At 39.6% G+C, this 15,151-nt stretch overlaps 1 protein-coding gene across 3 annotated transcripts in view; it reads left to right on the top strand.

Moving 5' to 3' along the window:
• Positions 1 to 15,151, top strand: part of CGNL1 (cingulin like 1) — a 106,800-nt gene that overhangs the window by 80,341 nt on the left and 11,308 nt on the right. For all 3 annotated transcript variants that reach the window (XM_048867170.2, XM_048867169.2, XM_048867168.2), the window contains exons 11-14: positions 1,475 to 1,627; positions 2,389 to 2,559; positions 6,500 to 6,661; positions 7,794 to 7,883. In XM_048867170.2, the coding sequence (XP_048723127.1) occupies positions 1,475 to 1,627; positions 2,389 to 2,559; positions 6,500 to 6,661; positions 7,794 to 7,883 (576 nt within the window). The remainder of the gene's footprint in view (positions 1 to 1,474; positions 1,628 to 2,388; positions 2,560 to 6,499; positions 6,662 to 7,793; positions 7,884 to 15,151) is intronic.

Raw genomic sequence — 15,151 nt, 5'->3', positions numbered from 1 at the left:
CATGCTGTAATATTTGTGTTGCACATGCTTCAGGGGATTAATCACTAAATGGTGTCGTTATTGTTGAATTTGTTTTTTTAAATGTAATAGAAACATTTCAGTGAGCCTTCAGTCTGATAAAAGCAAGCCCTATTTAAACCTGATAGCTACCTTTTAGAAAAGCCAAATGACATGACAGTAAGAAAAAAAGAGAGAAGGTTATTAACAGTGAGCCACAATGGTTAAAACTGAAAATGCCTCTGAAGAAGTAAAGTTTTCAGATGTGTTGAAGTGTGAATGGAAGGACTGAGGAGGGCTCTCTGAGGAAAGCTGGTTCCTTGTCTTGGGGGCCACCACAGCCAAAGCTGCCATGATTCTCTGGTGGAATTCTAAAGGGTGGGGACCTCAAAGAGTTGAAACCCACCAACATGAGACTCATGGTCTCAAAATATAGCTGGGCTCCCCTGACCTCTATTAATGTCTTTAAACATCAAACAGGAGCAACTTAAGATCAATCCCTTCATCTTATATAGACAGCCAGTGAAAAATGGATGCAAGCTCTTAGCTTTGTGTCACTGATAATTTTGTGCCCAGTGTGACTTTTTTATTAGGCATAGAATATATGGTTGAAGATACTGAACAAGTAGTTCTGACTGAAGTGGTGAATTTTTTGAACATCTATATTGGTCTTTTTGCATATTTGGTGTTCTGGAGCCCCTACCCCAGTGTGTAACTATATAGTACAGTTCTGCATCTCATTTAAAACTGGGTGATCCTTAATGCATAAAGAGAAGCCTGGCTTCAACAGTTACGTAAAATGCTTTGATGAAGGGGTTATTTAACCTGGCAAGCTCGGCAGGAGAGGGACCCCTGTCTATTTCTGTTTGTACAGGACTTAAGACAATGATGCCTATTCCTGATTGGGCTTTTGGGTGCTATGGAAATATAATTTAAAACATTAATAACTAAACAGTTCTTTCACTCTTTTTTGGAAGAATTAATCAATTCAAACACATTTCTTGAATGCTGAGGAACGAAAAGGCAGCACAAATGAAGGTGAAAGAATATATTATTTAGAGAGACTTTCAGATAGAATAAACAAGAACAACAAAAGAAATATGAAACCTTAAATAAAATATTGAATTCTGTGGCAGAAGGTAAAATTTGCCAGGCACTGTGCAACTTCAGCTGACTATGGACGTTGCATGTAATAGAGCCAACAAGACAGACAGTCATAGGTCCTCAGAATTCTGCAGCATTTCAGAAGTAGATGTTTATAAGTAAATATTACATGGCTGTATAATGTTTTATTTGTCATAGACTGTCAAAGCGTGACTCAGCAACTTTCTTCCTTTTGATTTTGTGTTATAGCGTATTATGATTTTTATTGTTGTTGCTTCATGGGATATGTTTAGTGTATTACATCAAATTCCTTTGACTTCTCAGAGAGTTATGGCTGTCATGTTTTATAGTGTAACTTTTCCATCCAATGCAGAAAAAATTCAGTCAGGTTATTCAGGAACAGCAACAGTTAACCGAACAGTTAAGAGGTGAAACTAACCAGAAGGAACAATTAAAGAGGACAAAGAATGAAATGGAAAATGAGCGATGGCAACTAGACAAGACTATTGAGAAGTTACACAAGGAGGTAAGGTTAAAGTTAAAAGAGGCTGTAGGAGATAAGATATCTAATGGAAAAATTCAAATAAACTGCCAAATTTCAAAGAAAAGAGCTTAAAAGGAGTGTAAATGAAAGTGAAATGTGAACTTTGCTGTTAGTGTCTTTGACCTGGTGACTATCAATAAAAGCTTTCTGGACTGGAACAGTAGTTGGAACGGTGCAATCTGAAAATACCATGGTAAAACACTCCTGTTTTGTTAAAATAAGATGCCATATTTGAGCTCTCGTCCATTATGTACAACAGACTAAGTCAGTCCTTGCTCAGCACAACCATCAGCTGGACTGCAGTGACTTGAAGCTGATTTCTCCAGCTGCTGCATTGTTGTATTAGTTTTGCATGTGTGAGTACACAGCTTAGTTTTGGTACGATGAAGTATTCAGTGATGGCTTCATAGAATAAATTCTAATTTGTACAGGTTTAAATACAAGACACCTGTAAATGCCACTGGCAGAAATAGGATGATCTGGGAAATGTATTGCCACGCATTTTAGAAACACTATTTTAGAGTTGCATATTTTCAAACTGGTGCATAGAAATTCAGCTGGACATATACACCATTTTGAAAATGTTTGCTACACAGTGAATTATTTCTTAATGTAACATAGGAGAGACTGCAGTTAAGAAGAAAAATATTCCTCTGTAGTACTAACGAAGACAGATTCCCTTCTAGCATTGCTTTACTCATGGGGAATTTTGTGTGTGTGTTTGTTTGTTTGTTTTTTGCCAGATGGCTGAAATTGTAGAAGTGTCCCGGTCATCCACTCTGGAGCTTCAGAACCAGCTTGATGAGTACAAGGAGAAAAATCGCAGGGAACTTGCAGAAATGCAGAGACAATTAAAAGACAAAAATCTTGAGTTAGAAAAATCACGCCTGACAACCATGAAAATGCAGGATGAGGTACTGGCTCATAAGCTGAATGACATGTTTAACCTTTGACCTAGAATCCTCCTCAGACAATTTTCAGGACAAAGAATCTTTGCTATCATGCGCTTGTGCACTTAATCACCATGCTTTTGAGTTTGATTCTCCAGGATGATCATCAGGGTGGTGCTTCTACAAGGGCAATGGGGTTTACTGGATACAATAGATAAATACAAAGGGTGTTTGAGGAATTTATCATGCTATGTAAAGTTTCTGCTGAAGTTCTTTTGCTCTTTTAATGTTGATTGGTGAAGAGAGAGTTGAGAATTTTGAAATAGCCTTGAATCAGAAAAAGATGGAAATTTATTATTTTTTAAAAAATACAAGAAGACAGCCTGGCTTTAACTTTTTAAAGAAATAGTCATGGATGTTTGAGATGTTTCAGATTTAAATGACAAAGTTATTTGTGGAGCCCAGAATCAGCCACAGCCTTGAAGTCTCTGGCTTTTAATTATGTAAATTCTACCATAAAATCAGTCCGGCCTCTTTCAAGTTCTAAATACACTTGTTCAGTATTTGGAAAAGCTTTGAGAATGAACAGTCCATGGATGTCCTCAGTATAAAATATATTTTAAGAGTTTGAACTTCCAAGGCAGAACTTCCAATTTTTTTCTTTCTCTTTGAACTAGAGTGTAAGTTAATAGAAAAAATATAACACAAAAAGGTTAGTTTGAAGAATTGTTGCTGTACATTCTTCTCTCTTCTTTCCTTCCATATTCTTTCCACTCAGCGAAGCGTGGTTTATGTAAAGAACTGAAGAGTCACAATGACATTTGGAAGATAGAGAGTAGGATAGTGAGATCATCAATGTAACTTGGAATAAACTCTTCAAAGCAATCAATATCCGTACTGAAAGATGCTGTATTTTTGTTACTCGCATGTTGGTTATAACTATTACTGAAACTCTTTTTTTAAAAGTCATCTGCTGTAACTGCAAGCAATCCACACCTTCTTATGTTAAAAAAAACTCCAGGCACCCAACAAAAAACCCAACCTTATATTATTCTACAAAAAGACTGTGTTAATTTTGTTTTAAACTGTGTCACTATAGACTGACTGTAGAGTGCTGCGTTATATTTCTATAAGTGAGTGTAAATTGTTAGGGCATGAGATGTTTTATTGTATAGCTAGCTACACAAGATACAGCATAATCCTGAAATTCTAGGAGAAGCTCCTCTCAGAAGAAGCCTCCGTATAATAGGTTTTATATTTAAAAAAACCAAACTTCAGAACAATCAAATGTGTTTATCTCTCTCTCTCTCTCATTTTTTTTTTTTTGTGTTGAGTGAGAGGTACAAATAAGCCTTTCATTCAGTGAAATAGGTATGTTGGCCATTCAGTTCCTTGTAGACAAGAATTCATATAGCACTTGGCATCCTTTTTGAGAGTCTCATCAGAAAGGCTGAGGACTGAATGAGCATGGAGACTAAATTATCCTCTCACTCGTATTAGTGGTCCTCCAAATCAGTTCTGAGGTCTGTGAGTAAGGCAGTATGCGAATTCTTTCATTACTGTTGCCCATGCTGTAGTTGGAGACATAAAACATTGGATTCTAGGGATGTCAATCTAGTGAAACACTGTCACATTCCGGGGTGCAATCCAGACCAGTGAGAGGTTGTGTCACTGTCTGCTCCATAACCTTGGATGCCTCACAATGTTTTGCTGTTGAAGCTCCCAACCTGGGCTGCTCACAAATGATCTTCCAGCGTGTAGGTCCATGTATAGTTGCAGCCCTGGTCCAGCAGCACTCCCTGTCCCGAATTTTCCCAAATTCTGCAATATCCAGTCCGGTCCTGGACAGTTCAGATACTAATGTTCATTTCTCCTGTACAGAGTCAATATTCAACAGTTTGTTCCTTTAAATGGAGTTACCAAAAAGTTCAGTTTAAACACAGCGCTGGATTGATTTAAAAAATAAAACACCATTTATTAACACAAGAAGATAGGATTTTAAGTGAATTCAAACATAAGAAATAGCTAGAAATGGTTACAAGCAAATAAAAGTGAAAATGCGCATCTAAAAGTCCAAAACTTAATCTAGCAAGTTTTGGTTCAAGGCTTTGTTCAAGGTGGCTTTTCTCACCCACAGTCTTCCAGGATCATGACGACTGACCCTTTCTTTGGTCAGGATCTCTCCCAGAGGCCCAAATATGCTGGTGCCTTTGACATCTCAGGTGAAAGAGAGAGAACTTGGGGTTCTCACCCCTTTCTTTTATAGTCCAGTGAATGTTTGAAGTGGATTCTTCCGCAGGTTACCCTTCAAAGTAAAGTTTATTCAAGCAGTAAAGAAGGTGACAGGTGAAGGAGGACTCCATGCTTTTTCTTCCCCTAGGTGTGTGTGCTGAAATCCAAATTGTTCTGTTTCCTGCCATCTCCTCCCCCTGCTCTCTTGCCGGCCCTGTTTACTATTTATATGTAAATTGAGGTGAACCCACATTCCTTTGTTTAGAATAGGCCTGTTTGACAACTTTTGCCTAGGCAGGGCTGTCTTGTTTTGAACATGTGGTAATAACATTACACAGGGGGATTTCATAACTTAACTTATAATGTTGCTACATACATTTCCCCATGATATCATTGACCAGTGAGTCATGAGTTTTCAAAGGATACCTCACAAGGCATATTTTGTACAAAGATTATTACAGTCGTGTGTTGGGTGTGAATACAGGGGTGCTTAGTGTCACACACTGGCATATAGCACACTGAATATTGAATGCTTCCAATTGGTATGCAGATAACTATCTTAGTAGCACAGTAAAATGTATGGCCTGTAATTATCCAGCCTTCTCTCATTTGGCCTTTCCAACAGGAAAATAGCTCTGTAAATAATCTATAACCTGGTAATGCTCCATCATTGAGCTAAGAGCTTCGTGCTAACTATACCTTTTAATGGGACTGTGTAAGCTTAAGTGAGAGAATGTAATGAAACACAGAACACAGTTAGGAAAGAAAACCCTCCTCAAGAGATGGACCTCTTACTATATATGTATGGGGCTATAGCAAGGGTGGCCAACCTGAGCCTGAGAAGGAGCCAGAATTTACCAATGTACATTTCCAAAGAGCCACAGTAATACATCAGCAGCCCTCATCAGCATCCTCCCGCCTCCCCCTCCCACCCTACCCTCCCGAGCTTCCCACACAACGGCAGCCCCACCGATCAGCACCTTCCCCTCCCAATCATCTGTTTTGTGGTGTGCATGAGGCTCTGGGTGGGGGAGCGAGGGCACGGCAGGCTCAGGTGACGGGGCGGGAAGAGGTGGAGGGGGGGCACGGCCTGTGGCAGAGCCCGGGGTTGAGCAGTGAGCACCCTGGCACATTGGAAAGTTGGCGCCTGTAGCTCCAGCCCCAGAGTAGGTGCCTATAGAAGGGGGCCGCATATTAACTTCTGAAGAGCCGCATGTGGCTGCGGAGCCACAGGCTGGCTACCCCTGGGATATAGTTTAATATATACAATAGTAATTATACCATAAATATAATATTGCCATCAAAGTGCCTTAGTGCCAGAGCAAGGGGCATATGAAAGCATCAATAAACTGCAGTGATGGTAAAAAAAAGCAAATAAACCTGATGGAAAGAGTTACCAGAGACATAATCATCCACAAAGCTATAGGACAATTGGCTAAGAAAAAGAGAATTAAGTTAAAAATCCAATTTGTATTATTACTACAGTGAAACCTGTACGCGGAAGGGTATTTTCATATCCAAGAACTCTGATCCAAAGTTATTTACTTGGTGCCATCTTGTGGATGAAATAAAAATTACTGTACTAAGCACATAGTACTGTACTACCTACTTCCTCTCATCCTGGTTTTTAAGAACTTGTTTTTAAAGTCGTAGCAGAAGTGTAGCCCATTTACTGACATTACTGTTACAAAGAAATGTACTATAAATTGAGCCACCTGTGTTCTTGTTTCAGATGCGTCTTATGGAAGAGGATTTACGGGGCAACCAGAGAGCCCAGGATGAGGCAATTACAAAAACTCAGCTGCTGGAACAGACTGTGAAAGGCTTGGAATATGAACTGGAAGCCAAAAATCACTTGAAAAGTGATCGGGCGAGACAAATGAAACTAATGGAGGTAAAAGGAGGTTTTGGATGAGGGGTTCTTTGGATGCTCGGTGTTTATGTATAGTACATTTTTTGCTAGAGATGATTGGAAACGCTTAATTTTTTTACTGTTGCTGTGCTTTGGAAGCAACAAACTAATCTGATCTCATCTGATGGAAAAATCATTCAGCACATCTAATAGGGCGTATTATGTTCTGAATGGTAGTTACTTTGAGAGCTCTTTCAATACTTTCCTTTCTTTTTCTCATGTGACAAATGGAAGTTCTTACCAGTTACCTCTGTCGTTCTCCTTAATTCATCAGGCATGAAAATCAGAAAGTTTTAACTCCTAGGCATTTAAGACCTGATCCACTCCCAATGAAATCAGTGTGAGTCTTTGCATTATCTTCAGTGGGCATGGGCACCGAATTAGGCCCTCATCTTGCTTTTGTAAATGGCCTCTTATATAGCTGTGAACAAATTAAAATTAATTTCTAATTTCTAAAGAAAACGCTCTGTTGTAGCACCTCTAGAGTATTTCTAGAAATAATATTATTGTTAAATTGTTTGCTTAATATTATATATCTGCAATTTCTTATGCTCATAGAATTACTGCAAGTGTCCCTGACCAATGAATATTTAATAATAGGTTATTGGAAACTGAATAAATTGTAAAAAGCATTTTTGCATAATTCAGCTTGTAATACGCTTGCAATGTTCCTTCCCAATGGAATTTCTCAGACAATTTTTTCAGTTTATTCAGTTTGTTACTGCAGTAAAAAGAGAAATCATGTTCAAACTGGAAGCTAGCTATTGAACAGCACTCAAGAAAGCTGTGTTCTGAAGTTTTAAATAATGAAGTTAATAGCAAACAGACTATTAAACTTTTGTCGGCTTTTCTAGTACAATACAGATACTTTTTCCTGAGTTCTCTGCAAATTGTCACAGGGACTGCACTTTTCAAACATCTCTCTGCCATGTTACTTACGTATGTAAGTACGTACATACATACATACATACCTATGAGTGTGTGTGTGTGTGTATATATATATATATTATCTTCAGACAAATCAAGCCCTTGCAGTCCTAAAGAGAAATGCTCAGTAGCGTTGTAAAGAGGATGAAGGCTTAATCCATTGAACTACTTTTGTTTTTTCATTTAGGACAAGATGTCCCAGTTGGAACTGGAGCTTGATGAAGAAAGAAACAATTCAGATTTGTTGTCTGAAAGGATTAGTAGGTGCAGAGAACAGGTACTTGACCAGTGAACAAAGTTTACTTTGCCCAACCGTAATGTTGTGATGAGGAAGAAGAGAGTCACAAATAACATTAATACATTAAATATCAGTCTTCAAGTTAGATGCTCATTGTGTTGCATGCAAGCCAGATAGTAATTATGTTCAACAACAATAGAGCTTTCAATACAAGAATCTCTTAGTCTCTTATGAATAATGAATTTAGTTTCACAACACCCTTGAGATAAGTAGTAGTATTTCCCATTTTACACAGGGGAAAACTGAAACAATGAGTTTTAGTTTCCTAGTTCATCTATGAAGTCTGTCAGAACCATGGATAGAACCTTGATCTTCTGACTTCTGTTCATGTTTTCTAACCCCAAAACCATCTTTCCTTCAGCAGTACACACACTTTGTTACACCTGTCCTGCGGAGCAGATAGTATATCGTGTTAGACTGTCATACACAGCAAACAGAAATTGACTTACGCCACAAAATTCTTACATAGTTTTCAAACTTTTCACAAACTTCTGGATTGTTCAGATTTGGTTGGTTAAGCCAGTTACAAAGATATAGATGATATGTGAAATTCTGATCTGCTTTTCAGACAACATGCATATCACAGCAATTTGAATGTAGTGTTATGTTCATTCCATTTTTTAGATGCTAGTTTCAAAATGGTAAGTAGTTACAGTGGGGTAGAGCTTTTTATTTATGGTTTACACTAAACAGATTACCTATCAATACTGTGCTTTATTTTATTAGAATTAGTTGTGCAATGAATTATGAATGAGACAACTTATTTATTACACACAGAGACAGATTTCCAAAGAAATCCTCTAAAATTCCAGATGCAATTTGTCTGTCATTTTTTTTGCAGGCATAATAATTCCTGGCCTGGGTTTTTGTGCATGCAAGAAATTTACCTGTGTGCACAAACTGCATGTATGCACACAAACTAGGTAGACAGACATCATACAGCTTGCACACAAGTCTGAGTTTTAGTCAATCAAATGCTTGGCTATAAAAAAGTGTAATTTTGCAAAACAATAATTTTGAAAAGCTGGGTTGAAGCCATTCTGAAAATTTCCCCCAAAGTTTAGAAATAACACTAAGGCTGTAAAATCTAAAAAGCAAGAAAAAGTTAAATCATAATTCTAGCCTTCACATATGTCATGCCAATGGCAGCAAGTGAAGTAAGAATAAATTGCTTGTATTGACTGACCATTATCTTGACAGAGGGCTACATTTGAGGAAGGCAGTATGGCCTAGCACAGAAAGCACTGAACTGAGACTCAGGAGACCTGGGCCTTATTCCCAGCTCTGCCACTGGCCTGCTGGCTAACCTTGGGGAAATCACTTCAACACTCTGTGCCTCAGTTTCTCGGTCTGTAAAATGGGGATAATGATACTGCCCTTACGTGTAAAGCACCTGAAATCTACTGATGAAAATTGCTATATAAGAACTGGGCATTATTATTTATTTATTTATTTATTATATTTTACCAGGGCCATCCCTAGGGGGATGCAGGGCCCTGGACATGGGCGCCGAGTTTCTATCTCTGCCCAGGCCCCGTCCCCACTCCACCCCTTTCCCCAAGACCCCACCTCTGCCATCCGTCTTGCCTGCCCAGTTCCACCCCCTCCCCCGAGCATGCTGCACCCTCACTCCTCTCCCCTTACCCCCTGCGCCTCCAGACATGGCGAAACAGCTGATCAGTGGTAGGCGCTGATTGGCGGGGCCTGCCGGTGGGAAGGAGATGCTGGGGGGGAGGGGAAGGTTGGGGCCCCATCCCCACTCCATCCCTTCCCCCAAAGCCCCACCCCTGCCCGCCCACCTTCTCACGAAGTGCGGGACCCCACAAAGCGTGGGGCCTGGGGCGGTCGCCCCGATTTGTCGTACCCTCGGGACGGCTCTGATTATTTAAGTACCTCAGTGTGGAGTTTCCTTGAAATCATGGAGACTACTTGCAGAGTCAGATACTGCTCAGTGGAATACATATAATATTGTTTTAATTTCTTTTGATTTCTAAGGAAAAGCCTTGTTGAGATTGGAGTAGCTTCAATTTCAGTGGGAGAGACAGGCAATAAAATCCTGCTTTCCATGTCTTTTCAGTGAAATAGTATCTCCCACTGAGATAGCTGAAGTGCCTTAAAATGAGTTAAGCCTCAAACTGGTTTTGTGTGTCCTTGAAACCCCACTGCATCCTGTTAGTAATTTGTTGGGCCTAAGGTTTCTCAGACTCTTATTGGATTTCGGTAGTGTCTTTTTATCATTATTTCACTGAGATTGTACAGGCTCAGAATCAGTGTGTGTGAGATGCTCTCATTATCTGCAGTGATTAAGAATGTAAAGGACCCATTATAATTTGTAATCATGTCATTGTTTAATTAGGAAGCTTTGAATGCTGGAGTCCATGCATGTGCTGCAAGTCTGTGCTGAAACAACCTTAGCCAAATCTGCATTAGTGGGCACTTCAGTAATTTAATTTAGTAGCTAAATGGAAACCTAAAATACAGATGGGTAACTAGAATGTCACATAACAGGCAAAAGTGTTTGTGTTGAGATCCAGAGTTTCTCATTTCACGCATGAGTTACAAAGGTTGTTTTGTTTTGAGTTTATGCCATAGTGGGCTAAGTTGTCAATACTGAAGAGTATTTCAGGGTCTGCTAAGCATCTATAATGATGTGAGAAATGATAATGGATTTGTTCTGGTAATATCTGTGGTCTGTAAATGTCCTTTTTATTATGAATGTGTTATCTTAATATGCTGATAATGAAGACTAATATTCCAGTGTATAGTAAAAACACATTAAAATGACTGGTTAACTTTTATCTCAAGTTAAACAGTTAAATAAACATTGTCAAGTTTAACAGGTCAAAAATTTCACTTGCAATTAAAATTTATCTCACCATCTTTTTTATTTCAATAATGCCCTGAATCTGAAATAGGGCTGCAGAAGACACTGATTAGTCTCTATCCCCCTCCCCTGCCTCAACTCAAGATTGCAACAGAGTGAAATCTCAGTTTCTTAGATTGGTCACCTACTCATGAAAAATATCTAGCTGCCACTTCAGAGATGGATGTGATGCAAGCATGTCACATTGTCTTGCTACTCTGCTGTGTGAGCACTGAAACACACAGGAATTCTGTTCTTTAGTCACAATCTGCCTGCATGTACACAAGATGGGAATGTGCTTGTGCGCAATGCGTTAAGTGATCTCTATCCACTTCCCAATGGGCAAATATCTCGGTTGCTAAAACCTCCTCCATATGTGGCACTAACTTGGCACAATTCTTGTTGGTTTCATGGAAGAGGTCAAAGATTTGAATGAGCATGAGCACTGAACTACCCTGCAGCCCCTCAAGGTGACCCCTCTGATTCAGAAATGAGGGATCTCAGCAGATCAGTGAGGGAATGCTTGCACATTATACTCCTGGGGTAATTCTATGCCTAAAAATTCTGTGCACAATATTTTAAAATTCTGCATATTTTATTTGTCAAAATAGCACAATATAATCAGGCTGGTTTCAATTATTTTGGTAATTTATTGCAAAATACATGTCAGCAAGTATGTCTGTAACAATACAGACAACAACAAAAATGTCAGGAAATGTGTTCTGACAAATAGATTCCTTACTAGGAATATTAATACAGAACTTTCAGTAATAATTCATTTAAACTACAATACAGACACTTATTTCCCACACCTCTCAGAAGCCGTGTAAAGGCTTGGGGGAGTCAGGGTAATGGAGGACCTGAAGTGAGGGAAGTCATTGTTGGGAAGGAGCCTGGAAGTGAACCTGGAGGGTTGTTAGGTGTGGATGGCAGAAGTATGGAACAGTTTTTTTTATGGGGGAGCGGGTCAATAGGGAATTGAGGAACCTCCCACATGCACACCCTGGAATACCCCTAGCCTCTCCTATTTAGGCAGGCACTTCTGCCCCTGTCCCTGTGTATCCTTGCACCCCGCACTCAGTCTCCCTCTCCCCTCTGTCCCCTTGTGGCCCTGCATCCTCACTCCCATTCAGTTCCTGGCTCAGTGCTGTCGTCCCCCCCCCACTAGCTCCTGAGCTCCTGCCCCACTCTCTCTCCCCCCCACCCACAAGCCCTTCTGATCCCCCCTATGTGACTGCCGCAGCAACCCCATGTGCCCTGCTTTGTCCATCCCCCCCATATCGTCTGTCTCCACACCTGCCTCTGTCCACAATTACCCTGATGATAGGCTTACAGCCTTACGTTTGTGACAGTCTGTATGTTGCATCCTGTTCCCTCTTCCTTCATCTGCCTTTTATCTTCTAGGTTGTAAACTCTTCCAAGTAGGGACTGTCTTTTAGTATGTGTTTCTATAGAACCTGGTGCAGTGGTGGCTGCCTCTAGTTGAGAGTTTTTGGGAGCACCACAATACAACTAATAAGTGTGTGTGGAAATGGTTTCTTTAGTGATATGGACTTAATATTAGCCCTCCATAAAAATTTGATTTGGAGTAACTTCAGATTGTTGAAGAGGTTTATTTTTCCTGAACTGGATCAACCATACACCATCAATTTCTACTATGAATCCTGAATATGACAAATTGTACCTTCAGAGAAGATCCATTTCCTGTGCAAAATACATGCAGTTACCAGAAATAACTGAAAGGAATACTTGAGCTCAAAGTATTGGATCACTGCAAAGTAGAAATCTTATCTTGGTTAGTCCTCTGCATAGACTCGCACTACCAGTATCAGTTTCTCAAAGGATCAAAAGCTAAAATGTTTGTTCATTAATTGAAAAGCAAATGATAGGCCTGAATCCAAACTCCTCTTCCAAAGAGCTCCAAACCTTGGGGAACTTTGCATTCAGACATTACTTTCATGGCTGGGCCTAACTAAAACCTGATCTGAACAGCTTTGAGTATTGGGGAACATAGGATCAGGATACAAATGTTATGGATCTGGCCCATCTTGCATTTTTATCTGTGATAAAGTGCTACTAATTATGTTAAAAGTAAAGACTTTACCAAACACAAGAGGGAGGAGGGAGCAGTCCTGCTGCCTTTTGAAGTCAAGGGGAGGAGGATTGGGCCCAAAGATTTTAGTATACAGCATTTTTGTCAGCAAAGAAAGGAAATTATTTGGGCTACTTTGTTTTTGCTAACATAATGGAAACACGTTTGACATGGCTTCACCAATCTTTGTGCACACACACAAAAAATACAAACATGAATCTATTGATATCAGAGTTGTTTCCAGTAACCGTGAGAGTGAGACCAGTTTCCATGGCAATGGCAGAGTAAATCTGGGAGGATAAAGTTGCATTGGCTGTGTCCTTCACTTCCTTTTGGTAGAATAGCCCCAATGGATTGCTGTGCATCTGCTCCTTAGTTGGCATCAGGTGTGCAAAGCTAGTAAATGAAAATGTAGAAATGGAAGTTTCTTTTCAATGATGGATGACCATTTTTATTAGCTTTCTTAGCTGTCTTTGTTTGTTGTTGTTGAGTCAGCTGCTTGAGAACTGTACATGTACAGTAGGTTAATATACATTTTTTTCACTTTTCCTTGCTCAAGAAATGTAGGCTTTGTACCCAGTGGGAGATGGTAAACAATGGTGATAGCATCTAAAAGGTTATTAGAAATCAAATTACTTTTCACTAAACTCAAACTCCGCAGCTGCTTCTAATCCTAAAGCTGGCACTAATTGCTGTTATGTCTAATACAGCTTTGTAGAATCTGATACTATTACTTCTTACAATGCTTTCTTTTTAGCTTTCTCTAAATCCAGCTGTGATAACTGTTGCCGTTAGCTGCACAGTTAGTTTATTCTTTTAATGTAATTAGAATATATTATATATGTTTAAAAAGGTAGAATCTGAGCACAAAGCACTGCATGCAACAAACCTACAGTAAATTTTAACTGCTGTGTTGTCTTTCAGAGCACAATTTTCGGGGTATTGTTTTTCCTTTGCATTTAGTGTTGTGTATTTGTTAATGATAAGTACAGGGAGACAACTGGGAGCTGGTCTACAACAGGATTTGCACCCTGTTGTTCCTCTTTTTATGGTAATTTGTGTGTAATTCCTGCTTGGGGTCCACTCTAATCAGACTGTATTCTTCTCCTCTCCCTTTCTTTTTTGTGACACTACTTTTACTATGAAACTTCAAGCAGTTGCAGAAATTATCTTGGCGATATAATAATCATCCTTTAAATACTTCCCTAATTTAAGACCTGGTGATGGTTGTGCACAGTTGTCATGGCCTCTGAGCACAGTAAGAGCACAATAGTGCTTTAGTGTGTGGAGCTACCTTATGGCCCATTAAACAAGTTCTAATATCTAACAAAAACCCTTTCTCTAGTTAACAGTTGCGTTTTTAATTAGTCACTCATTTTACTTCAGATCTTGCTTTATTTTCCTGTGCCTATTTGCATCACTGAAGCAATTATAGCAGAATGAATAATTTCTTCATGACCCTGACAATAGGGCTTTTTCTGATATACTAACAAGTGGATAGATGATCTACTAACAAGGTTTTTCGCAGGAGTGGGTGGGTGAGATTCTGTGGACTGCGTTGTGCAGGAGGTCGGACTAGATGATCATAATGGTCCCTTCTGACCTTAGTATCTATGAATCTATGATGTAAACATAGGTGCTGAAACTATGGGTGCTGGGGGTGCAACCCTGGCTTGAAGTGGTTTCCATCATATATCGGATTTACAGTTTGGTTCAATGGCTCTCAGCACCCCCGGATTTAAAGATCAGGAATGGTGATACACACAATGATCATGTACATTTGTGTATCAACACAAACTTTAAGAAAGCTTTGCAACTCACTCTCAGAGCCATCCCTTGGATATGATGAATCAGGGTGACCGCTCCAAGCACCGCGCTTTGAGGGACGCTGCTGGCTGGTGTGATTGGCTGGCAATCAGTCTCGGAAGTGATGGATTCGTCACTTCCGTCCCAGGTCCTGCACCCCCCTAGGGACGGCCCTGCTCACTCTGTTTAGTCATCCTTTTGTGGGGGCATTAAAATTACTCCTAATGTTAGGCTGAGGATGTTTTTGAAATCCCTAGTTAACCTAGATACTCCTGTGTCATCTTGAATTTTTTTGGGGGGGCTTATAACTGCCTCCTTAAAGATATCTTCATAAAGCATAAAAAGGTAAAGTACTAAAACAATCTTTCATTAAATCTTAACTGAGCAAATGTTTGTTTACTGTCTTTAAAGAAGGGGAAAAACCACCTCCGAGGTATTATTGCACCTCCAGGCCTATAGGCAACAATTAGTTCCATAAGAACTCCA

This window comes from Caretta caretta, chromosome 10 (genome assembly GCF_965140235.1).
Source record: "Caretta caretta isolate rCarCar2 chromosome 10, rCarCar1.hap1, whole genome shotgun sequence".
Classification (NCBI taxonomy): Eukaryota; Metazoa; Chordata; order Testudines; family Cheloniidae; genus Caretta; species Caretta caretta.
The sequence above is the reverse complement of the archived record's forward strand: the minus strand, read 5'-3'. Positions and strand labels throughout refer to the sequence as shown.